Source organism: Zingiber officinale, chromosome 9B (assembly GCF_018446385.1).
Source record: "Zingiber officinale cultivar Zhangliang chromosome 9B, Zo_v1.1, whole genome shotgun sequence".
Taxonomy (NCBI): domain Eukaryota; kingdom Viridiplantae; phylum Streptophyta; class Magnoliopsida; order Zingiberales; family Zingiberaceae; genus Zingiber; species Zingiber officinale.
Genome location: NC_056003.1, coordinates 15,976,333 through 16,004,035, shown reverse-complemented (window position 1 = coordinate 16,004,035; position 27,703 = coordinate 15,976,333). Strand labels below are relative to the sequence as shown.

The 27,703-nt window shown below is 38.7% G+C and overlaps 1 protein-coding gene across 1 annotated transcript in view; it reads left to right on the top strand.

The window, feature by feature from the left end:
* Window positions 1–323: 323 nt before the first annotated feature.
* LOC122023794 (cinnamoyl-CoA reductase 1-like) overlaps window positions 324–27,703 on the top strand; it is a 33,051-nt gene continuing 5,671 nt past the window's right edge. Inside the window, exons 1-2 of the mRNA XM_042582140.1 lie at window positions 324–530; window positions 1,960–2,129. Coding sequence (XP_042438074.1) covers window positions 404–530; window positions 1,960–2,129 — 297 coding nt within the window. The 5' untranslated portion in view covers window positions 324–403. The remainder of the gene's footprint in view (window positions 531–1,959; window positions 2,130–27,703) is intronic.

The window sequence follows — 27,703 nt, the reverse complement described above, 5'->3', positions numbered from 1 at the left end:
AAATGTCCCGAAAAAAATTTACTTTCCCTTTCCGTTCTTTCCTACCGCTAGATTTATTTTATCCCTCCATCATTTACATTTCCGGATAAACATAGCATAAGGTACGCTTAGTAAGCGTACTCAAGTAATAAAATATTCAAAAGAAAAATAAAAGATCAAAGTCCTCGATTTTGAATAGGAATTAAAAAAAAATAATACAAGGTCATTTAATCTGGACAAAAGACTAAAAAGTAGTATTAAAAATCAATAATTGAATGTCCACCACGAATAAAAAAAATAAATAATAAAAAAATGTCCAATTCACTATTACCAGCTAATAAAGACGTCACCGGGCGCCACACACACGGAGCGAGTCCGTGGATGGTGGGCGGAAGAATCGAGGGAGAGTAGACTGAGGCGGAGAATGGATGCGGCAGCAGGAGCGACAAGGAGAGTTTGCGTGACTGGCGCCGGTGGTTTCATCGCCTCGTGGCTGGTGAAGCTTCTCCTCTCTAAGGGCTACATCGTCCATGGCACAGTGCGAGACCTAGGTACGCCCCTTTCTCTCTTATTGCACGCTTCGATTTAGGGTTCTTCGTGCTAGGTATTTTGATAGAGGGAATAAAAAGGTACGGAACAAGGTGCCTTAGTGGACGATCGGTCGCTGTTCCGGAAGATATTGAGCTCGATTGGACACTTTTTTATTTGGGTGGAAACACTGAGCGGATGGGTGAGGATGTTAGAGGAGCCCAGGAGGAAGATATCTGTTTATTTAGATTGATAGATATCTTAAAAAGGATTGTGGTAAAAGGCGAAACGCTCGTCCCCAGCGCCCCCGCCGTACCCGACCCAAGGTCATCACGAAGGAGGTAAATCGCAACATCCGAGCAAACATGCGACGGATAGGGTGTAATACGAGGATAGAATATTTATTCCCTAATTGCCCCGAGGATCGACCCTGCGACCTCATTGTGGCAACACTCGTCACATACCAACTCGGATCTTAGTTGTGCAGTCTTAAGAACATATGGGAAACCGGATTAATCAGACATCCCTTTTGAACGCCATTTTAGTTCCAAATAATTTAGGCAGAAATCAACTGACTCTTCTTAGTCAAAATATCAAACGGTAACTTGTTCAAAATAATAATCACCCCTGATTTTTAAATCATAGACAACATGGCAAAGTTTTACTAGACGTGCCAAGCACGCAGGGAAGGCTAGACAAGCTGGTTAGGTCGAGTGGCTGGACCGTTGCAAGTGCACAAACTGACCGGGCGAGCAATGTGGCCTATTTGGGTTGATTCAATTCACCAAACTAAACTAATTGTATGGGGCTGAGTGGGTGTGATTGATTGGTTAGCTTGATCAACTTGGAAGAGATGGTCAAGACAGCAAAGTCGATCGGGTTTGTTGAGCCAATTGGGTCATATGAGTTGAGCAAACCGATAAGGCTAGGTGGGTTGTATGGATAAGTTGAGTTGTCGTGCGAGACACGCCACATGGACAGATTAGGTTGGTTGTGCCAGCTGGGTTGAACACGTTGAGTTGATCAGTCAGACCTATTTGGTCAAACATGATGATCAAATGGATCGAACTGAGTAGGTGGATCAAGTGAACGAGTGATCAGCCAATCGTGTTAGTTGGGTGTGGTGAGCACTCAACTCAACTCAACTCAACTCATGCTTATTCAAGTGCATGAAAGAGAAATGAATAAAAATAAAATAAACAACAACTAACCTTTTTATCTATCCAGCTATATTTTTCTCCATTTTTCATTCTTTACTAAATAGCCCTCGATCAAACAATTCCAGAATCTACCAAGTTATTTTCTTTTATCAACTTCTTCAGTTTTTGTTAGCATTAATGCTTGTGTCGAGCTGCTTCTTCTTCTTCCCTGTATGCAATTATGTAAAGTAGCTGTTTTACCTTTCTGGTTTTGAGTTGTTATGGCTAAATTTTGATTTTAATTTCGATACAGGTGATAAAAAAAATGCACACCTGAAGGAGTTGGAGAATGCTTCTGCAAATCTGCAATTATTTAAGGCAGACATGTTAGACTATGATTCTGTACGATCAGCAATAGCTGGATGTGAAGGAGTCTTCCATGTTGCTTGCCCTGTTCCCTCAACGAGATCACTCAATCCAGATGTGAGTTTATTTTTTATATTCATTGACTCCTATCACTCTATTAGCTTTTTTTAGCACACTAAAAATGCATTAACATGACATGCTTTTGCATTGATGATATGTTATAATTGTTGGTTGCTACTCGGAATATCTAGAGGTTCCACTCTACAAAAATTTTGTACAAAGGTCTGAACCTTTTCCTAGCTACCATATGTTCTTTTAAATTAGATTTTGGATCACCTGCGGAACTTAACACGTTTGATCCAAAACTTAATCTATTTGTTCTTTTAGGTTTTGACTTGGATCTTCTGCGGAACTTAACACGTTCGACCCAAGTCACCTTAAGTTATTAATTCCATTAAATATTAATTTCCATAATTGGTTCCCAGTACTGACGTGGCGAGGCACATGACCTTCTTGGATATGGGAGCAACCACCACCGACTAGACAAAACCTTTTATGGAAAGCTAATATTTAATTTCCTAAAATAACTTTAGGTTAACCGAAAAGAACAATCAAATCACAAGGAAAAGAAAAACAAAAGAACACTATATCGAAAACAAATTCGAAACTCTAGAATCGTATGTCTCTTGTATTTAGTATTATTTCCAAAAATAACTAGTATGATGAAAGAAAAATACTAGTTATACCTTTAGAAAAACTTCTTGATCTTCACCGTATTCTTTTTCTAACCAGTGTGGGCAACGATCTTCCGAGATGAGAAACCATCAAACACCTTCTTCTTCCTTCAAGTTTTCGCCATCAAAACTTCTTCTAGGATGAAGAGGTTCACCACCACCACCACGCTCCAAGGGATGCTAGAAAGAGGCTTCTTTTCTCTCCTTTCCTTCTTAGATCCGCCACCAAAGCTATCTCCACCATGAGAGTTTCCGCCACACAAAGGAGAGGAGAGGAAAGAAACGACCACACCCAAGGAGAAAAGAGAAGAAAAATAGAATAGATGTTACTCGAAGCCTCCTCTACCCCTCTTTTATAATCCTTAGTCTTGCAAATAAGGAAAATTTAATAAAATTTCCTTAATTCTTTTTCCATCGAAAAGGAAAATTATTTAATTAAAATAATTTTCTTTCTCAATTTTATTTTCGCCATATAAAAGTTACAAACAAGGAGAGTTTTAATTAATTAAAACTTCCTAATTTGTTTATAAAATTTCTCCAATAATTTAATCCTTCACGATGGTTTATAAAAGGAAATTTAATAAATTAAAATCTTTCTTTAAACACGTGGATAAAAGAAAGTTATCTCTAAAAATTAAAATCTTTTTAATCTACAAATAGGAAAGATATCAAATCTTTTCTCAATCTGTAGAAACTAATAAAAGAGAATTATTAATTTTAAACTTTTCTTTTAAATCACGAACATGGTTAAAAGGAAAGTTTTAAAATTTAAAATCCTCCTTTAAACAAATAAGGAAAGATTTCAAATTTTAAACTCTCTTTAAAACGATGATTTACAAATAAAGAAAGTTTTACCAAAATTAAAACCATCCTTTTAAATTACAAATAAGGAAAGAGATTAATCTCTTCTCTTATGTAGAAAACTATAAAAGGAAATTTTAATTTTAAACTCTCTTTAAAATCATGATATCCACATAAGAAATAATTTTAATAAAAATTTTTTATTCTAGGTCGCCACCCAAGCTTGGGACCCAAGTTACCCACCATACGACTCATCCACTGGTCTCGCCGACCCTAGCTGGGTTCCAAGCTAGCCGAACCCCACTGGACGGGTGCATGGGTATAAATCTCATATACAGAGGCTACGATAGTGACCGAGGAGGAATTGTTTTGGTCTCCGAATAAATAAGCATCCCGTGTTCGCCCTAACACACAACTTAATTTCATCAATAATAATTCATTCCACTAAAGAACTATTATCAACCATCGCACCAATCCCAAATTACATTTTCACTTATGAGTGTGTTAGTCTCCGTGTTTAAGATAACAAATGTCCACCAATTAAGTAAGTGACTGACCTCGCTTAATTAATATCTAGCTCCAAGAGTAGTACCACTCAATTTCATCGTCACGTTGGACTTACAGGGTTTAACACGACAATCCTTATGAAGCTTCTCTTGGGACATTCTCAACCTGGATCACTAGGACACGCTTCCTTCTATAATCAACAACACACTATAAGTGATATCATTTCCAACTTATCAGGCTTATCGATTTATCGAACTAAATCTCACCCATTGATAAATTAAAGAAATAAATATCAAATATACGTGCTTATTATATTAGGATTAAGAGTACACACTTCCATAATAATCGAGGTCTTTGTTTCATAAAGTCAAGATAAAAGGAACGACCTCAAACGATCCTACTCAATACACAAGTTATTAGTGTAATTATATAGTTAAGATAAACTAATACCTAATTACACTACGACCTTCCAATGGTTTGTTCCTTTCCATCTCGGGTCGAACCGCTTATAATTTATAAGCGAACCATAACACGATCTTCGCGCGTGACACCACACACCACGTTATCTACAATATAAATTAATTGAGCAACTACATCTATCATAAATGTCGACATTTGACCAACGTGATTCTTATTTCTAGATAAATGTTTATACCAAAAGCTAGGCTTTTAAGATACACCTAACAATCTCCCACTTATACTAAAAGACTAAGTCGCTATATCTGCTGCCATACATCCGATTCCCACGCCTTTCAAAAAGCTCTCGCCAAGGACCCAGTTATCATCATCAATCAGCAACAACTTCTCCTCGTTATACAATTTCGTGATTGACTTTATCAGGTTATCATTTTATGCACTCATGGTTTCTTCGAGTTGTTATCCCATTATTATTACAATAAATTGTAATAATCTTGGATAAACTAAAATCATATCTAAGTCTATCTCGAGGTAATTAAGTCATTCACTTTTACGGCTACCTCGAGGCTCCGTATACTCAAACACATGGAGTTCGAAAAATACCTATGCTTATCACTCTTCCATAGTTATGACTTTTCCTCCTAAAGTAAACACAAAACCCCGAGGTCGACTTATTATCATCCCTATCTCGATTGAAGTCAAAACCAAACCCACGGAGACCAAATTAAGCTCGCCTTGTAAGCTAGTATATAATCTCATCTAAGGTACTTTAATATACGCGATCCCAATGCAACGTGTCTAGGTTACTTGAATTCTGCTAACTATGCCTGCAAAATAGATTGATCTCGTCAAGATACATTAGGTCAGTCTAACCACAAGCATAAAGAACCGCCACACGCCCTCAATCTCCTTTCATGTCATCGAGACATCTTTAGATAAAGACACTCACGTTTAAAAGGTAAGAAACTTTCGAGGAGTTTCGTGCTTAAACGAGCAAGGATTTTCCGATGTATTTGGGATAAGTAAAATATATTTTTCTTTCGATCCCTTATTACTTGATCTCAAAAATATATACATTCTCCCAAGTCCTTTATATCAATTATTTGGACAACCATACCTTACTTCTGACAACATTTTGATATTGTTTCCAACTACCAAAATGTTATCTACGATAGTACAAGAAATACCACCACGCTTCCATCACACCTTTTTGTATACACAAGACTTATCCGCTTACTCAATAAATCCATGAGTCCGGATTACTTGATAAACCGGATGTTCCAAGACCTCAAGCTTTTCCTCACCACCATTGAGCAGCACACAAGACGCTTCCTCTTCAGAACGAACCCTTCGCGTGCTTTATATGGATGCTTTCATCAAGACTTCCATTAAGGAACGTCTCGACATCCACTGCAAATAGATAAAGAATCGGGATGACTTAAACACGTGCTACCGGTGAAAAGTTTCCTTTTCATCAAGCCTTGCTTGAAAGTTACTACCTTCCTTTCTATCCTCTTTTCCTATTATAAACCTTTTACACCCAAAGGCTTTTACACCATTGGTGGTCCTACAAGCTTCCAGATTTTATTAGAATACATATATTCTAATTCATTATTCATTACTCTTTGCCAATCTTTATCTTGGAGTGTTTCATCATATGTCCAGGAGATCAAGTTCACGTCCTCCAGGGATCGAGTCCAAAACTCTCCCAAAAGATAAATCTTTTAGGTCGCTAACAACCTCCCACTGACGAAGGCACTTTCGCGATCATTTGTGATACGTGTTTCCATTTATTCGTGGTATCTCATCTGTATACTGGTACTAGATTGATACGCTTTATTATTTCCTTAAGAACAGATTTTCTTATGGGCACTGGTTTATTACATAGTCATTTCTAAAATCGGTACTGCTGAATGACCTTCCCGATTTTTAAGACTATAAACCTACTTTCATTTTATCGGATAACCACAAACAAGTGAATTCTATCCAACTTATCATCGTCTTCTCTCGTACGCTTGTACTAGAATCCGAATATGCTCAAATAGCTTACGCCTATTCAAAGAATTCTATATGAGAGAGAGTTCGACCTTTAGAATACTATATTCACTCCCGCTTCAGTATATCCTTAAAATGATTTTGATAATATTCTTAATAACTCATCAATCTACTTATTTCCAAGAGTCCTATACCTTCCACACCATTCTCGTCCGAGTGTGCGCTTAGTTGGATGAATCCTACTCGATAAGTGACTCCAAATTCTCCCAAGTACTTGCCACTACGATCTCACCATGTGTCTTTTACTTGTCGCTTTCTCACATCACCAAGTACTTTCGAACCAATCAAAGTACTTGGTCATGGTACATTAAGTAAATTTATTCAGATCTTGAATAATATCATAAAATGACGAAATATTCAATACTACCTCTTATTCGGATGACAGATCACAAATTAGAATGAACCAATTTCAACATATCTTCGACTCCATACCCCTTGAAAGCTGGTTATTTTCCTTCCAAGTAAGACCCGCGGGTCGAAAGATTTCCACTACTAACGAACCCAAAAGTTCATCACCACCAAAAATCATACTCAAGTTAATATAACCTAGCCTTGTACGCCAAAGATATAATGGTTCATTCCAAGGTTACTTTATCTTAAAGTTAGAAGACGTGTTACATTTTGTTGCATCGTGAGAGTTATCGATTTATAAATTGTCAACCAACGTGCGCAGATAACTTCCTCTTTTCTTAATAACAACTTCATATTAAAGAGGCGTAATATCAAGTTCTTTCAATATTTTAAACCGAAACTAGTTCTTTCTAAACTCGGGTAAAGACAATTACTCAAAATCCATGTTTTATTCTTATCAAAAGATAAACATCTCCCATCGCAATGCCTACCATTTTACAAATACGCGACTGTTTTAATTTTCATTTAATCGCGGATTTCCGAATCAGAATAATCGGACACGATTAACGTCATCTCATATTCACATTCCGTGTTCGTAGATAACACCACTAAATGTGTTTCAACTAATGAATTAAATACACCTATGTTGTTTTGAAGAAGACAGTCTACCTTAATGTCCAAGTCCTATTTTCAATCATTACAATTGGGATTACTAAGTCTTTCTTATAATATGACTACTAGCTAAAGTGAGAGAAACGAAAACAAGAGATCTTAGCAATAAAATGTATTAAAGATGAATGTAATAGGTATTAGTAAATGATGGAACAATGGAAGAGGTATTTTCATCAACTTTTAATGAAGGTTTAGTGACTAACTTAACTTAGGTAATTTAATTAGTCAAACGAGTATAGAAATTTTAATTTTATCGTAGAATTCAAACTCTATAAATAGAACAAGATAATGGAAAAGCCGTTGGACCGTATGATATTCCGACAGAGGTATGGAAGTGCTTAGGAAATAAGGTATTGAACGACTTACAAAATTATTTAATACGATATCGAAACGAAAAGAACGCCTCGATCAACGGAAGATAAGTACTCTAGTTCCTATATGTAAAACAGGGAGACATTCGGCAAACTATATTAAACTAACGAATACTACGAAACTGGGAAAAGTAATAAAAAAGATTAAGGAAGGAGATGAAAATCAATTGTTCACGCCTCAAGGTCGATAATATACATCTCCTGTACAATTAATCGAAAATATCGAGCAAAAACAAGATCTACATATGGTATGAAAAAGCTTATGATAGAGTCCCAAGAGAAATTATTCGAGAATTTTAGAAAAGAGAGGTGTTAGAATATATATCAACTAATTAAGGATGAATGTGCAATAGGTAAAGACTTCAAGCGGAGTAATCGAATCATTTCCAATAAAGATAGAGTTATATCAAGGATCACCCCTAAGTCCCTATCTTTTTACACTAATTATGGATGAACTCACTCAGAAATTCAAGACACAATATTGTGGTAGATATTATTTTCGTAGATGAGACACTGAAGGAGTAAATGCTAAGCTTGAATCTTGGAGGGAAACACTGTAAGGTAAAGGTTTTAAGCTTAGTAGATTAAAGATAATATATGGAATTTAAGTTTAGTAATATTATAAGTAATGAAACAATCATTAAGATAGAGAGGACGAGTCATTTAATCGAGAGATTTAAATATTTAGGATCATTTTCTAAAATGATGGAGGGATTAAGAGAGATGTCACATATAGAATATAAATAGGATGGTGCAGGTGTTTTATGTGAAAGTAAAGTACCTCTTAAACTTAAAGGTAAGTTCTATATAATCTCAGCTAGATTTCCTATGTTATACAATACTGAATATTGAACTATGACTCGAGCACATGAGCGTAAGATGAGAGTTGCAGAGATGAGGATGTTAAGGTGGATGTGTGGACATACGAAGATGGACAAAATAAGGAATGAGAGCATTAGAGAGAAAGTCGGAGTTGCATCTATCGAGGACAAACTTCGAGAGACACGCTTAAAATGGTACGGACATGTACCTAACAACCAATAGATATGAAACCATGATAAACATGCATATCAAACGAGGAAGAGGACGACCAAAAAAGACTTGGTTAGCAACAAAAAAACAAGATAAAATTTATTTAAATATAGATGATAATATAATAGGAGATAGGGCTCAATGGCGTAAAAGGATTCATACAGCCGACCCCACCTAGTGGGAAAAGGCTTGGTTGTTGTTGTTGTTGTTGTTGTTGTTGTTGTATTTGGCCCATGTGACCCAACTAATGTGTCCTCTTGACCTAACTAACTTAAATGGCTTGCTTGGCGCTTGTTATAGTTCATTCAACTAGACCTTTCTAACCCAATCAGTCCATTCAACTTGACTTGCTTGGCCCAACATGTCCATTGATCTATTGGCTCTATCGGCCATCTAAGCATGATTAGCTCAACCGAACCAAATCGTTTCTCCAGCGTAAATAGGTTATCTTTCTGACCAACCCATCTAACCTGCTTGATCTGACCTAACTTGATTGATTGCCACACTTGATGGTCAGCCCGATCATTTCGAAGTCCATTTGCTCCATATTAATAATATATATTTTTAAGCGGTCGAGTAAAGTAAGAATATTTATTATTTGACGAATAGAATAAATGAGAAATAACTACTTCCGAAATAGAATAAGGAATAAATATTTCTTATGAATAAGGAATCACATTTTGTTGGAATTAGCATTTTAAGTACATATTTGGTTAATACTTTTTGTCATAAACTAGTTATTTATTTCAATGAATCGTAATCAAAGGACCATCCTTATATCCTGGATTGGTATTATACATCTTCTCAACCAACTAATTTCGACTAATTAAAAGAAATAAGATTTACACATGATATTTATTAACCTAGAAAACATTTATGATAAAGTCTCAAAAGAAATTATATAGAGAATTTTAGAAAAGAGAGGTGTTAGCGTGACATATATTGAACTAATCAAAGATATGCATGAGGATATAACAACAAGAGTGAAGACTTTTGGCGGATTAATCAAAACATTTCCCATAAAGATAGAATCACAGATCATCTTTAAGTCTCTATCTTTTTCGCTAATCATAAACAAACTCATTTCGACACATCCAAGACACGGTACCGTGGAACATGCTGTTTGCAGATGATATTGTTTGGTTAGATGAGACATGTGAAGGAGTAAATGCTAATCTCGAATTTTGACGGGAACATGGGAAGCGAAAGATTTTAGGCTTAGTTGTAAAAAAGATAGAATATATGAAATTTTTAATAATATTAGACATAATGAAATAATTGTTAAGATAGAAGATGATGAGTTGCCTGGAATTGAGAACTTTAAGTATTTAAGTTTATTTTTGTAAAAGGATGGAGGAATTGAGAGAAATGTTTTACATAAAATACAAGTAGGATGATTGAAATAGAGGAAAACTTCGAGTGTTCTATGTAATTGTAGAGTAACCTTAAAACTTAAAGGAAATCGAGCTCATTTCAGTAAGATTTTCAATTTCACAAAGTTTCAAAAGCCACCAACTGCGAATGATTGCACTAATTTCTTCGTTTTGTCAGACTGAACGAGGACGCAATGGAAACTCTCTTCATCAACAATTCCACAACTACTCTTCCTAATGACTCCAGAAGAAGACAAGGCGCTCTCCCCTTCAAGAAAACCAAGGGAGTGTTAGATCCGAAGAAGTCACAGAACATTGCAAGACCCTTGAGAGCGCTGAAAATACCAAGAGAGGAGGTCTGCGAAGCACTTTTTGATGGCAAGTAGTTGACCAACCTTGCACATTATTACTTGATGTAAAGTAGTCTTTTTTACCTTGCATGAGCTAAAGCCTTTATCTCATCAAGTAAGTTAAGTAACTTGCATCCTACTGAAAGTCAAATTTGACATGATTTTTGGGTTTTGCTATAGAATTTTCTTTTATATAACCTCCGTAGTCATGAAATGCACCCCGATTTGTTAGAATTTGTTATGAGTGACGTAAGCCATGTACTTGCAGAAAATAACTTTTAAGGAATCTTTTTTGTACCTCAAATGTACCTTCTTTGTCGCCTAGTGCCTGTAGAAGAGTCTAGAAACATTCTTCCTGCCAAATTAGTAAACCTGTTATACAATCACATACTACAGATATCTTCATTAAGCTATTTGTGAATATTCTTGAAATATTTGTTCTCGCCCTGTCTTATAAGTTATATGGAGATATATTTATCGTCCCTACCTGCTTACCTTGTTTTTTATTATGCTATAGACAGTCCGATCTTATACTATGATTTGTATCGGATGGAATTGAACCTAAATTATGTCTGGGTGAGTTACTACTATTGTTCAACATATGTCCTAATCGTTCGATTATAGATCTTGTAAGACCTTGTATCTTTTCACACCCAGGTGATCATATAAGCCCGCCCAATGCTAATATACATCCAGATGTACTAATCTAAACAATCTTGGTTTATCTATCTTAAACGTGTAAACCTAGTCGATACTTGATCCATCTTTCTTAAGGTCTTATCCCGGTCGATATTGACCTATTTTCCTTAAGCATATTATTCTGACCGATATTGGCCTATTTTCCTTAAGCATATTATCCCGACCGATATTGCCTATTTTCCTTAAGCATATTATGCCGACCAATATTGGCCTATTTTCCTTAAGTATATTATCCCGACCGATATTGCCTATTTTCTTTAAGCATATTATCCCGATCGATATTGGTCTATTTTCCTTAAACATATTATCCCGGTCGATATTGACCTATTTTCCTTAAGCTTGCTATCCCGGCCTATATTCATACTTGCTTAACTCTGCTATCTCTTTTCCCCTTTTCATCGGGGACCTACTAAACCTAACCCATATCACTAGCCTTCACTCCAAGTCTAGTCGAAGGAGGTGTAGCCGACTGACTAGACCCAAGTCTATTTTTGTTTCTTTGCCTATCTTTAATCGTGACTCTGCCATGACCACTACAGTAGACTCGTGACCTTCTCTATAGTAGTCCTCGTGACTTCTGGTACAACAGTCCCGTGAACCCAAGTACAGTGATCCCATGAGTCTTTTGACCCTTTAAATAGGGCTGTGATCCTCCCTTCCTTCTTCACTTGCCTCAGTTCTTTTCCTCCTTGTTCGCCTCCCCTTACGTAGAGTATGGCTTTAGACCCCCTTTTCTAGGGGCAATCCTTGTTGGACAAGGCGAAATCTATAGATGAAGCTGCCCAAGTTTTGGATCTAGTTAACTCTCTTGCACGAGAGCTGGAGGTATTTCTGTAGGTCACCCAGTTTCAGGTACGGTCGGGAACGACCTTGAGGAACAAAGTTCGTCGAGATCTAGAACTTCAAGCCAAAGAAATGACTGCTTTGCAGGCTCAACAGGCTTCAGAGGTGTTCACGTTAACCAGGGAGGTTCACATAACTAGCCTGTTGGCGTCACGATGGCAGCAAGGCCTAGGTTGTCTGCAGGCTAAGGTGGACGCTCTGGAAGCAGAGCTGAACGCATTGGCTCTTCTAAACGGGGAGGGGGAGGGCAATTCCGTTGGATGATAGATTTTTGATCCTACCCTCGTACCAGGCAAAATATTTCCACTTCTCCGACTTGGTGGGGTTTACCTTTAGCTGGGTTGAAGTTTTCTAAGAAGTTTGAGAGCTCATGTTTCAGCGGGCTTCCCTTCAAGTCTAGCCGAAGGAGGTGTCAGCCGACTAACTAGACATGAGTTTATGTTTAGTTGAGTTGCATAGTTTGGGCAATATTACATGCTCGATCAGGCTTTGCCTATTGAGTATATGTGAAACTTATTTGTTTTTTACTTAATTGATGATATACTTCGAGCTATATAAAGGCTAAATGCCTCAAATGCAATCGATATGTTATACTCAATCAAACCCTTTTGACCTTGGTTGATATTAACTTGTCTATGGTAAACATGTTATCCCGGTTGATATTAGCCTGTCTATTATAGACATGTTATCCCGGTCGATATTAACCTGTCTATTATAGACGTGTTACCCCGACCAATGTTAGCCTGCGTTTTATAGTTATATTAATTCAGACAGTGCTTCACGCATGACTGACTATTATTATTTCTTATTTTCTGTCTTCGACCCGGGATCTGTCAAACCCAATCCATCCTTCTTTATTACACATAGTAAACTACGCCATTTTTCTAGACTTTCCTTGATTATGATTGGCTTTTCAACGGTAAGAGAATGTTGGAGGCGCGCGACGAGGCGCCATCAACCCCTACATGATTCGATTTGTCGCGTCCATCATAAATGCCCATTTATGGTCATATGACGCGTGTCTTTTCTCATCTTCTGTGTAACACCAGCGTCTGCACGCTTTTATAATCAACGATGTTTGTTGCAAAAAGGTACTCTAATCTGACGGTTATTATATGTTCTTTCAACCCTAAATCCTTCATCTTCTTGTCGACTTTGTTCCTTTTTCCTTACCTTAGCGTTTCTTCTTCGCTGTAATCTTTGATCAATCCTCGCGCTCACGTCTTCCCGTGATCTTCTCTCTTAACTTTTAAGTAACCTGTTGTTCTGTTAACCCTTACTTCTATCTATGGCTGAAGAAACGATTGCCCCCTTGGTATACTCAAATTTCATCCTCTTTCAACAAGGATGCTCGACTTGTTATTCGTAGGCAATATGAAATTCCTAGGGAATATGACATCATAATTCCTAAACCAGATGAGCATCCTCACCATCCTCCTACTAACTGTGTAACTTTCTTTAGGGATCAGTTGATAGGGGGTTTAAGGTTTCCCATTCCTCCTTTTTTGATCGATGTAAGCCAATACTTTGACATTCCTCTTCAATAATTTGTGCCTAATGCCTTTCGTTTTTTGTGTCGCATATACATGTTGTTTCGTACATTTAATATACCTCCTACTCCTCAAAATGTTTTCATGTTTTTCTATCCAAAGGTAGCAGAGCCAGGTGTTTTTCTTTTCCAATCTCGGACTAAGATGGTCCTTTTTAATGATATGCCTTCTTCTCTTAAAGCCTGGAAATTTCGCTTCTTCTTTATAAAGTTTCCGGGACCTATTCCTTGGTCCCATGCTTGGAGATCTTCTTTACCTCCTTTACCTAATATCAAGGAGTTTCATCTTCACCCTTCTTTTCTTCTTTATTGTGAAAAGTTGCTATGTCGTCGTCTTTCTATCACTAAATAGCTGCGGAGCGATTTTCTGTATCTGTTTGGTTTGAGCCCAGTCAAATATAAGATACACGGTTCCTTAAGTAAAATTCTGTTTCTTCTTCTATAAATTTTTACTAACTAAAACATTTTCTTCCATTTTGTATAGTGGTTGATTTTTATGCTGCTCTGATTGATGAAGAACTACGTCTGGAAGAGGCCGAACTTCATGCTAAAGAGCAAGAGCTTATTGCTGCAATCAATCCGCCATCTTCAATTGGAGCTTCGGTTCCTCTGGTTGAAGCTTCTAGCTCTCAAGTGGCTCCTGAAGTTCCTGAGGTTCTTTCGGCAGGAACTCCTGCTGTCCCTTTGCCAACTGTTTCTTCATCAGTGGCTGTTGCTTCTTCACCAGCCACTTCCCTTCCTGTTATCCAGCTTACATCCCCTATAAGCTCAGGAAAATCCCTTGTTGAAATTGCCCTTAGCAAACGCCCATGACGCAAACTCACTAGAGCCCCCTTTCTAAAAGGAGACTTATTTTTCCTGCTGAGGAATTACTCTCAGAAGGTTTTGCTTCCGCTACTCTTTCTTCTGCCGAGTCTACTTAGGCTGATTTCTACCCTTCACTTATTTTTTCTTCTTCTTCCTCTTCTAGCAATACTGCCCCTGGCAGTACTTCTTTTACCTTTTCCGTATCTGTTTCAGAATCGGGGTCTGTACCTATTTCATCCTCTTCTTATTTGGTTTTTGCTCCCCCTTCTATTCCAACTTCCTCTTTTTCCACAACTTCATCTTCTATCCCCGTTCTTCCTATATTGTTGGGAGGTTCTTTCACCACTGCTCGGGAGGAAATTCACCCTCTCTTTGAAGAGCTTATCCCTCCCGAGACAATCGATCAATTCTCTCATGAGGAAACCAAGGTATATTTGCTATTACTTATTTATTATTTATCCTTGATTATTTTATGACCCCTTATTATATTCTTAGCGATGGATAGCTAATATGGGTATGGCTCGACTAATGCATAACTTATATTATAAGAACGAGAAGCTGAAACAACAAGTTGCTGAGATGTCCTCTACCACACTTTCAGAAGAATTTATGAAACAATATGAAGCTCAACTTAAGAGCCTTCAGTCTCAATTTAAATCGGCTACATACTTCAACACTGAATTATCTTTCAAATTAGAGAAGTAGATTGCTGAGACCAACAAACTGAAATCTAATTACGAGTCCACCTTGGCTGACAAACTCAAAGCTCTACAGTTGAAGGATGATGAAATAACTTCTCTAAACACTTCCTTGAATACAACTAAAGCAAAGGCCTCCACAAAAGATGTTGAACTGAGGTCTTCCCAAACAACTCTGGTTGAGTACAAAGCTGGTGAAGATGATCGCTTTAAGGATCGGGCCACGACCCTAATCAGATCTACTGAATTCAACAAACCTATTGTAAAATCTATTTTGGCAGCTTATACTGCCGGAGTTGAGGGAGCTATTAAGCAGTTACAGGAGCAGGGCTTCCTATCTCGTGATCCTCCCCCGAACTTCTTGAATCGACGCAAGCTAATTGCTAATAGGCCTGACGATCTGTTTCCTCAACTATCTATAGAGTAACCTTTTTACTTTAATTCTGATTATTGTAAAGTTAACTATGACTTGCTATGACAATTCTTATCATAAACTGGTTTATTTGTGAAAGGTTAATCTTTTTGTGTTAATGAATTCATCTGACCAATTGGTTTGTATGCTTATTTCATGCTTTTATATATATATATATATATATATTTGTGTTAAAATTATTCTTCCTCTGCTATCAAACCTGTTTTTTTTTTTTTAAATTTACGGTGGTTTGCTGTTCCCTTCCTAAATTTATCCCCTTTTCATAACTAGCTCTTCATCCATATCCTTATCATATTTACTGATCTATTATTATTTACACAAGGACCTAATTTTTACCAGTATATTATAACATCATCAATCTTGACCGATTTACTGTAGCATCACCAATCTCGACCGATTTACTATTGCATCATTAATCTCGATCGATCTACTATAGCATCATCAATCTCGACCGGTCTATTATAACCTTCTCAATCTCGACCGGTCTATTCTAACCGATCAATTTACTGTTATGTTTGCAATGATCGCCTGGTGCCTCATACTTAACCAAATTTTGTTCGATCTAATATAGTCCCTTATAATACTCTCAATCTCGACTGGTTTATTATAACTGGTCGATTTACCCTTATGTTTACAAATATCGTTCGGTATTTTATACTTAACCAGATTTCGTCCGATCTGGTATACTCGTAGGGGGTTATTGTTTAGTCAAACAAAAAGTTTTGAGCTACTCGATCGTCCTTATACCTGACCGATTTTCCTCATATCTCTTTGATTCTTTAAGAATCCAGTGCAGAGAGAGAGAGAAAAACTTGTCGCGTTTTCCGAGGATGATTGCTAAGCTTACCTTCCTTTCCTTGGGATTCAGCCTTCTTTTGAATTTGATCCCTTTCTTTTTTGTACCAAAGTTTTTCACAAATTATTATTGATCTTCGGGTTTCTTCTCTTTCCAGTTTTCCCCTATCTTTTTAAGGGTTTTTGGTATAGGGCACAGAAGAAGGGCAAAGGTTTAAGACGCTCATTTTTTTTTCCCGACTATTCCTTCTTCTTCCTTTGTTCACCTTCCTTCTGCTATTCAGCCATGGCCACTCCTTCCCCAGCGTGGTTTATTTCGTGTACTTCTAGCCTTATCGATTCAGAAGAAGTGGAATTGCAAGCGAACTATGATTTTCCTTCCTATATGGTTCGCCCTACTCCTCAGAATGGTCCGCATCTTCCTCCTTTAGGAAGTATATTGATCTTCTGGGCTCAAGATTTACAAGGTTTCCGATTCCCCCTTCGTCCTTTTTTCGCCGATGTTAGTATCTATTTTGATATTCCCCTTAATCAGCTTATTCCTCAATCTTTTTCTATCCTTGTGGGTTTTGTTGGGGTATCTAAACTACTAGATTTCCATTTATCCCCTCGTCTTTTTCGTTACTTCTTCATTTCTCAACAAGTAGACATTGGTGTTTTTAAGTTTCGTTCTCGCCTTAATGCTATTTTGTTTAGTGGGATTCCTCCTTAGGAGGAATGACGTCACAAATTTTTCATTATGCGTCTCCCTTCTCCTCCCCCTTTTCTTATTGCCTGGATACATAATCTCCCCCCCGGTTTCTACAACCTTCTCATTGATCCTTCTGTCTCTTTCGCCTTATCTAAGCTAAAGGGGGCTAAATTTTGCTTACTGGCCTTGATTGTGGAGGGTCTAATGTTTCCTTTTGGAATAAGCCCCATCGAAACCCCCTTGGAGGTCTCTTTTGGTATGTTTAGATATTCTTGACTATGTTTATTATCCATTTGTTAATTATTTTTTATAATAACACCTAATTCTCATATTTCAGCTGATGCTCTTCTACCTGCTTTCATGTACAAGAATACAATTATGACCAAGTCTTTTTTGAATAAACTTGGAGAAAAATTGCTACAGGCTCGTTGAGCTAATCCTACTACCTCTGGGTTTGTTATCTAAGGAAGAACAAGCAGCGGAAGTTGCTGCTTCCCTGGAAGAGGAAGAGGAACAACCTTTTGTTGCCATACACAAGAAACCCTGGCTTACTGAGGAAGTTCCCTTTCGTGACACTTTTGGTACTTTTGTGCAAATCCCCATTGTTCCTTCAGCTATTTCTTATGAGAGAGGTAAGACACCAATGCTCCCTACCCATATTATCTCCAACCTTTCTCTTAATATGATGAGACTGGGTCTACTTATTCCTTCCTCTTCTACTATTATTTCAGTTACTTCTGCCTCCCAGGTGGCTACTACTGCTTCTGCATCCTCTCAACTTCTTCCTTTGACCTTATCTCCCCTGGCCTATGGACCACGAGCTAAAAGAATACCCTGCAGAAGATCTTCTCCGAGCCCATTGCCATCAACTGTTCGTGCCATAACAACTGACTCCACTACCCTTGCTTTGCCATCTTCCATTCCATCTGGCTCTTCCTCTGTTGCTCCCAGTTCTACTACTTCCTTCCTTCCTCTTCTACCCGACCTCCTTCACCTTCTGTCCCTACTTCTCTTTTTAGACAAGCTTTTGGTCTGCCCTCTCAATCGGGACAAACTTCGGATCCTCCTAATTTCGGCTCTATACAGCTTCAGGGCCCATTGGCCGAATCTTGGCTACATAGCCAAGAGCTATTAAGGGGCACGAGTATTTCAAATCCCGTTGACAGTCACAGCCGTCAAGCTAATGCTGTAAGCATTTTTAATTATATATTATTAACTTCTTATTATTCCCTCTAATTACGTTATTATTTTGTTTAGTTCTTTGCCTCAAGTTTTCATCTAGAGCAGCTGCTTATTACTTTGGAAAGGGACAATAGCAAATTAAGGGCTCAAGTAGAGGTTTAAACCACTCTTCCTCCTTCTCATATTGATCTTACTCAATCACGAGAGAGGATAGCTTTGTTGGAACCCCAAGGTTGTTTTGGTGTGATCAACAAGTTAAGTTAGGTCCTGTGTTGTTCTAACCTTGTGTTTAAGTGTGCAGGAGCTTAGGAACACAGGTAGTCGAGCAGAAGACGCAGCTAGCGAGAACGGCAGTTCGAGGGGGGAGGTGCTGCGGAAGAGTACACCGGCTGACGAGAAGGAAGCGTGCGGTGGTTCCGAGGGACGAAAGCCGGAGCGGAAGATTGCTCGGGGAGCAAAAGATGTAGCTAGCGAGAAGGACGGCACGCGGTATGTCCGAGGGACGAAGACTGCGGATGAGTACGCCGGCGGACGAGAAGGAAACACACAGCAATTCCGAGGGACGAGAAGCAGGAGGGAAGCCCGCAGGAGAAGACCGAAAGTTGGGTTCGGGTGAGCCCTTTTTCGGATGGCAGAGATCACCCAACCGAGGCGAAAAAAGTCAATCGGAGTTGACTTAGGGTTCGGGGCGCCCGGACCAGCCCGGGGCGCCCGGACCAGCCCGGGGCGCCCGGACCAGCCCGGGGCGCCCGGAACCCCTCCGGGTGCCCGGACCAGCAGCTTTAATCAGAACGCGTCTAATGTGTTTTGAACGTTGGGGGATAAAGTTTTATCCCCCAGGGCGCCCGGATCCCTTCCAGGCGCCCCGACCAAGGCTATAAATATAGCCTTGGTCCAGAAACTTTTTAATGAACTCAGAACTGTAAATCCAACGCTTGTGCGCTTTAGAGATTTAGTTGAGTTTCTTTCTTTTTGTACGTCAACGCTGTAAGAGGTTTCTCCGCCTGAAGGAGATTGATATTGGGCTTAATCTTCCTTGGATTAACAACCACATCGGTTGTAACCAAGTAAACACTCGTGCCTCTTATTTAATGTTTTTAATTTACTGCTTAATCTATTTATGCAAGTGTTAGCTTAAAGAGTTCGAGGAAGGGTCGTTTGTTTTGATTTTGCAGGATATCCAACAACCCCCCTTCCAGCCGGCCGCAACGGTCCTATAAGTGGTATCAGAGCCGAGACGTCTCAGAAGGACTAACCGCCGTCTGAAGCAATAAAACGATGGCCGGAGCTAGCGACTATCCACCAGCATTCGAGGGGGAGTTTACCGTTTGGAAACAAAAAATGGAGGTATATTTAAATTTAGATTTTGGTAGTTCTTTAATAATGAAATTTGGTTATGAAGAACCGAAGAACGCTTACGGAGAAGAAATCGATAAACGTCTCTGGACCACGTCTCTGGACCCACAAGCAACGTGAGGAGTTTATAGCAAACGCGCGAACTAAATTTCACATTCTAACTGTAATACCAAATGAAAATATTAATAGAGTCGGAGAATACAGAAGCGCAAAAGAACTTTGGGAGAAGTTCTTAAAGCTCTACGAAGAACATTTGGAAGCCGACAACTCAATGGACATCAAGCACAGAACAGTCCGAGAATGAAGAAACTACCGAGACAGCCGAACTCCATCCCGAAGCTACAGAAAGCTAATCCCAGATGAGCACCGATAAATGGGGAGAGACTTCAGAAGAAAGCAACTCGATAGGGGGAGAATCAACTGCTGACAAGGTAAGTCAGGTATGGTCTTCACCTTCTGAACAAGTAATTAACTCATCGAAAGAATTCTTCGAATCGCAAAATGCTTTGACAAAAGATTCTAAGGAATCACAAATTATTTTGTCAAAAGAATTTTGCAAATCAGAAATATTGTCGAAAACTTTCTTCGAATATTTTTTCGAATTACAAATTACTTTCTCGAAAAAGTTTTGCGAATTAGAAATTGAGTCATCGAAAAAGTTTTTCGGATTAAGAAATCTGTTATTAATAGATTCCTGCAAATTAGAATTTTTGTTAAAAAATTCTTGCAAATTACAAAATATTTCTTCAAACGAATTTTGCACATTGCCGAAATAATTTTTACAAATTATATTGTCGAAAGATTTTATCAAATTAGAATTTAAGTTATTGAAATATTTTTGTGAAGTAGAAAATAAAAAAATAACAGAAAATGACATGTTAAAAGATCGAATAAAATTTTTAGCATGGTTAATATGTGTTGCCTTAAATTTGAAAAATTGTGATTTAAGAAGTTATGATAAATTAAAATGAAAATTTAAAACTTTCTGATAAAATCATGAGAATTAAAAATTAAATAAATGCATAGAATTTTTAAAATTTTTCTAAATATTTTCAAAATTTGTTTTAATTTTTTCTTGTATAAAGTTTTCGGCTTAGGAAGTTTTTTTCTTGATAACGAATGCCTAGAAATTTTTCAAACGTTATTTTTGATTTAGAAAATTATCTTGACTTAGATATTTTCCAAAAAATCATTGAAATAGATTCTTATAAAATTTCTAAGTGTCAACCCTTAGATTTTTCTTACAACCCTAATTTTTTATGTGATCAAAAGGGGGAAAAGAAAAAGTATAAGTCTAGGGGGAGGTAGAAAATTGAAGATTGCAAATTTTTTAAATTTAATGTTTCTATCTTTTCGCACTAAATTGCAAATTAAGTTAGTTTTATTTTACGTCTATTTTGACCCTAGCTTAATTTGGGTTGATCACACCAAAAAGGGGAGATTGTTGGAATCCCAATGTTGTTTTTGTGTCATCAACAAGTTAAGTTAGGTCCTGTGTTGTTCTAACCTTGTGTCTAAGTGTGCAGGAGCTTAGGAACACAGGTAGTCGAGCGGAAGACGCAGTTAGCGAGAAGGACGGCAGCCCGAGATACGAGGTGCTGCGGAAGCGTACACTGGCGGATGAGAAGGAAGCGTGCGGTGGTTCTGAGGGACGAAAGCCGGAGCGGAAGATTGCTCGGTGAGCAAGAGACGCAGCTAGCGAGAAAGAAGGCACGTTGTGCGTCCGAGGGACAAAGACTGCTGATGAGTACGCCGACGGACGAGAAGGAAACACGCAGCAATTCCGAGGGACAAGAAGCCGGAGGGAAGCCCGCTCGAGAAGACCGGAAGTTGGGTTCGGGTGAGCCCTTTTCCGGATGGCAGAGATCACCCAACTGAGGCAAAAAAAGTCAATCGGAGTTGACTTAGGGTCCGGGGCGCCCGGAGCAGTCCGGGGCTCTCGGACCAGCCCGGGGCGCCCGGAACCCCTCCGGGCGCCCGGACCAGCAGTTTTGACCAGAACGTGTCTAATGCGTTCTGAACGTTGGGGGATAAAGTTTTATCCCCCCAGGGCGCTCGGAACCCTTCCAGGCCTCCCGACCAAGGCTATAAATATAGCTTTGGTTCAGAAGCTTTTCTAATAAACTCAGAACTGTAAATCCAACGCTTGTGCGCTTTAGAGCTTTAGTTGAGCTTCTTTCTTTTTGTACGTCAACGCTGTAAGAGGCTTCTCCGCCTGAAAGAGATTGATATTGGGCTTAATCTTCCTTGGATTAACAACCACATCGGTTGTAACCAAGTAAACACTCGTGCCTCTTATTTAATGTTTTTAATTTACTACTTAATCTATTTATGCAAGTGTTAGCTTAAAGAGTTCGAGGAAGGGTCGCTTGTTTTGATTTTGCAGGATATCCAACAACCCCCTTTCCAGCCGGCCGCAACGGTCCTACAAGCTTTACAGACTCAACAATTGGAGGCTATAAAGAAGGAACTGCAGCATAAGCAGCAGTTATTGGAAAACAAAGAGCTTGAAAGGAAAACTCTGGAGTTACAAGTGGATCGGTTAAACTCTCGCCTCCAGGTGGAAACTGCTTTAAAAGACAAAGCTATTTCAGATGTTTCTCATAAGAACACTGTTTTAGAGAAAGTGGAGAGACTTCACAATATCTTCCTCTCTGAGCAGGCTCTAGATTCAGCCTCAAGCGAGTTTGCTCTTCTGCAAGAGCAGGAACAGAGAAAGGCTCAAGATGCAGAGATACCCTCACTCTGAATGGAACTAGAGCAGCTTAAATTAGTAAGAAACACTTTCAAAGGCCAAGCTGCTAAATTACAAACTGAATTTCAAAGTTATAAGGAGTATGAGGAAGACTGATGGGAAGATAGACACTTAACTTATCCGAGGTCCCCGGAATTTACTAACGAATATGTCCGCCGTATCATTGGAACTTTAAATCATTCTGTGACCGGGGTTATTCAACAACTAAGGGAAGGTGGTTATCTATCTCGCGAACCCCCCTCTCAATTCATAAACCGTCGTAGACTTAACTAGGAATTACCTGAAAATTTAACAAGCAACTTTAAGTGAGCATGATGGTGTATTTATAAAAGACTTGTAATTTTTGTAAAAATGTGTACTTACCTGTTTTTCCGACCTTTATTATGCTTCCTGAGAATAAGTACTATCTTGCTCAAGCTTTTCCTGTTGTGATATCTTAATTGATCATATGGCTCTGAACAATAAGGCTTTCCATAAACTCCTTAATCTTTATTCAGGCATGACTGTATATAAAGAATTCCAAAGACCTCAATGCTTCCGAGGGACGTGTAATCCCGAGCAACTTTATATGAAGAACTTCATAGGATTTATAAGTTCTTGGTCGGGCGTACAATCCCAAGCGATTTTAAATAGAGAACTTCATATGAATGTGACTTCTGATGCGGAATGCAATTTCAAAGGATTATATATATAAAGAATTCTCTCTGAACTTTGAATTCTGGTCGGGAGTGTAATATCGCATGATCTTTATAAAGAAATCCAGATGACTTTGAATCTAGGCCAGGCGTATAATCCCGAACGATTTAATACGAATAATTTCATCAACCTTTGAGTTTCGGTCGGGCTTGTAATCCCGATCGATTTAATATGAAGAATTTCATCAACCTTTGAGTTTTCGGTCGGGCGTGTAATACTGATCGATTTAATATGAAGAATTACATCAACCTTTGAGTTTTCGGTCGGGCGTGTAATCTCAATTAATTTGAGTCAATAGAGTCCTGTGCTCTATCATATTTTGATCAGGTATTCAATCGTGCTTGGCTTTTCTAATGATAGTTTAAAGTTTTCGGTTCCTCCCAGGAAGGCCCGTCCGGGTTACTTTAAGAGATTTCTCGATCGACATTCATGCTAGTTTAAAGTCTCCAGATCCTCTCAAGTAAGCTCCACCGGGTTACTTTAAGAGATTTCCCGATCGACTGTGTTTATGCTAGTTTAAAGTCTCCAGCTCCTCTCAAGAAAGCCCGTCTGGGTTTCTTCAAGAGATTTCCCAATCGTTTATGTTTATGCTAGTTTAAAGTCTCCGGTTCCTCTCAAGAAAACCCGTCCGGGTTACTTCAAGAGATTTCCCGATCGACTGTGTTTATGCTAGTTTAAAGTCTCCGGTTCCTCTCAAGAAGACCCGTCCGGGTTACTTCAAGAGATTTCCCGATCGACTATGTTTATGCTAGTTTAAAGTCTCCGGTTCCTCTCAAGAAGACCCGTCCTGGTTATTTCAAGAGATTTCCCGATCGTCTATGTTATTGCTAGTTTAAAATCTCCGGTTCCTCTTAAGAATACCCGTCCGGGTTACTTCAAGAGATTTCCCGATTGACTGTGTTTATGCTAGTTTAAAGTTTCTGGTTCCTCTCAAGAAGGCCCGTCCGGGTTACTTAAAGAGATTTCCCGATCGACTGTGTTTATGCTAGTTTAAAGTCTCCGGTTCCTCTCAAGAAGACCCGTCCGGGTTACTTCAAGAGATTTCCCGATCGACTGTGTTTATGCTAGTTTAAAGTCTCCGGTTCCTCTTAAAAAGACCCGTCCGGGTTACTTCAAGAGATTTCCCGATCGACTATGTTTATGCTAGTTTAAAGTCTCCGGTTCCTCTTAAAAAGACCCGTCCGGGTTACTTCAAGAGATTTCCCGATCGACTATGTTTATGCTAGTTTAAAGTCTCCGGCTCCTCTCAAGAAGACCCGTCCGGGTTACTTTAAGAGATTTTCCGATCGACTATGATTTGAGTGAAATTAAAAATGCTTTCACTAACCTTGTGATGGTTTAACGTCTTCGAGATTCCTTAAGGAAACCTGATCGATCATTCCTTAAAGCTCCCAATTGACGGCCGCTTGAGCAGAATAAAAATGTTTGTCCGGTAATCACCACGCTGTTTAAACCATGTTTATTTTTCAGGCGATACTCGACCTGCATTGAATTGACCAAATTAAGTGAAGTACATAAATTATGAGCATATTTGTTATCTGTTCGCAGGGCCGAACGGAGGGAAATTGCTTAAAGTAAACTTGATTTGTTCTTTCGGACGTGCTAAGTTTCACATGATTGGATGATTGGAATATACTGAGGAGGCGTTAGTCCGCTCGTTCAGAAATATAAGCTTGTTAAGTTCGGTAGGGCTGTAAATGATTTGCACTCCATGGGCGCCCGAGAATTCTTCCTTGGAGATAATATGAGCCTTATGAAAGTTTTTCTACCACCTTGTAGGGTCCTTCCCATTGTGGTGCTAATTTGTTAACATCCCCAACGGGCTTGGTACGCTTCCATACTAGATCCCCCAGTTGAATGAATCTCGGGATGACTCTCCTATTATAATTTTGTCGTATTCGTTGTCGGTATGATATAAGACGAGTTGTAGCTTTGTCTCGAATTTCTTCTATCAGATCTAGCTCCATAAGTTGTCTACCTGCATTGTCATCGTCATATAGTTGTCTTCTGTCGAATTCTACTCCCACCTCGATAGGAATTACAACTTCTCCTCCATAAACCAGTTGGAAGGGAGTAATTCCTGTAGCTTCTCAGGGTGTAGTACGATTTGCCCAAAGAACACTGGGCAATTCATCTACCCAGCTGCCTCCGACATGATCCAGTTTGGTTTTTAGACCTCTGATAATCTCTCTGTTGGTTACTTCTGCTTGACCGTTACTCTGTGGATACGCCACAGAGGTGAATGCTTGAGTAATTCCGTAGCTTTTACACCAATCTAGGATTCTGTCTCCTTGAAACTGCCTTCCATTATCAGAGACTAATTTATGGGGAATACCGAATCTGCAAATAATATTTTCCACAAGAATTTAATAACCGCGTCTTCAATAATCCGAGTAAGTGGTTCTGCTTCTACCCATTTAGAGAAATAGTCTACTGCTACTAATAAAAATCTCCTCTGTGCAGTTGCCATAAGAAATTGACCAACTATATCCATGCCTCATTGATCAAAGGGACAGGAAACTATAGAGGTTCTTAATAATTGTGTAGGATGATGTGAAATATTCTGATGTTTTTGACAAGAAATGCAAGTTCTTGCAAATTTGGCAGCATCTTCATGTAAAGTAGGCCAGAAATATCCTGCTAGTAAAATCTTGCGGGCTAAGGATCTTCCTCCTATATGACTGCCACATGAGCCCTGATGAACCTCTTGCAAGATAAATTGTATATCTTCTGTTCCAATACATTTAAGTAAAGGTCTAGAGAAAGTCCTTTTATACAACTGTTCCCCTATCATGGTGTATTGGAAAACTCTCTTCTTAAATACTTTTGCTTGTTCTGCATCAATCGGAAGAATGCTCTGCTGCAAATATACTATGATTTGTGCTCTCCAATCATCTTGTATCTCTATTTCAGCCTGTCTTTCAATACAAGATACTAATAATGTCTGCTCAACTGGCCGATCCAAGCTCCATGGTATTATAGCAGAGACAAATTTAGCTAATTCATCCGCTACTTGATTCTCAGATCGAGGAATTTTTTGTATATTTACTTCTTGAAACTGAGCATTCAATTTATCAAATGCCTCAGCATATAACCTGAGTCTATTATTGTTGATTTCGAAGTTACCTGATAATTGTTGGGCTGTTAACTGAGAGTCAGAATAAATATAAACCCGGGATGCTCCCACATGCCGAGCGGCCTGTAACCATGCTATCGATGCTTCATATTCTGCTTCATTATTAGTGGCCCTATAATTCATCCTGACAGAAAGTTGAAGCTTATCTTCTCTTGGAGATACGAGGAGAATACCAATTCCACTACCTTGTCTGGTTGAAGATCCATTCACATAAACTTTCCAACCACTCTCTTCTTCAGGACCTTGAACTTCTATGATGAAATCTGCTAGAGCTTGTGCTTTGATGGCCGAGCGAGGTTGGTATTGTATGTCATACTCACTAAATTCGGTCGTCCATTTGATCAATCGACCATATGCCTCTGGGTTAAGCAACACCCACCCGAGAGTACTGTTGGTCAATACAATAATTGCATGTGTTAAAAAATATGGACGCAACCTCCGGGCAGTTAACAGTAATGCATAGGCCAACTTTTCGAGTGTAGTATATCTACACTCAGCTCATTTTAATAAATGGCTAGAAAAATACATAGGTTGTTGTTCTTTTCCTTCCTGTTTGACTAACACAGAGCCTACAGCATTTTCACTGGCCGACAAATATACACATAGGGTTTCTCCTACTACAGGCTTAGCCAACACAGGAACAGTGGACAAGTAATCTTTCAATTCCTGGAAGGCTTTGCCACATTCTTCATCCCATTAAAATTTGTTAGCCTTCCGGAGTATTTTGAAGAAATGAAAGCTATGATCGGCCGATCTTGAAATGAATCTGGACAAGGTTGTGATTCGGCCGGTGAGTCTTTGAGCTTCCCTCATATTGTGCTGTGGCTCCATATTTTGAAGTGCTTTGACTTTGCTTGGGTTGACTTCTATTCCCCGCTTGGACACCATATATAATACAGGAACTTTCCACCTTTTGCTTCAAACAAACATTTGCCCGGGTTCAACTTGAGCCCATACTGTCTCAACGTTTCGCAAGTTTCTTCTACATCTCTGCAGAGATCAGTAGCCTGAAGAGATTTAATTAAAATATCATCAACATATACTTTCATATTTCTTCCAATCTGCTTCCGGAAGATCTTTTTCATAAGTCTTTGATAGGTTGCTCCTGCATTTTTTAGTCCGAACGGCATAACATTATAACAATAAGTACCTTCAGAGGTTACAAAACTGACCTTCTCTTGATCCTCCTTAGTGAGAGGGACCTGATGATAGCCTTTATAGACGCCCAACATAGAAATGTACTCACACTCGGCTGTAGAATCCATAATTGATCGATCCGGAGTAGTGGATAATAATCCTTTGGACAGACCTTGTTAAGATCATGGAAATCAATATATACCCGCTATTTATTTCCTGATTTAAAGACCAGGACGACATTAGTTAACCAG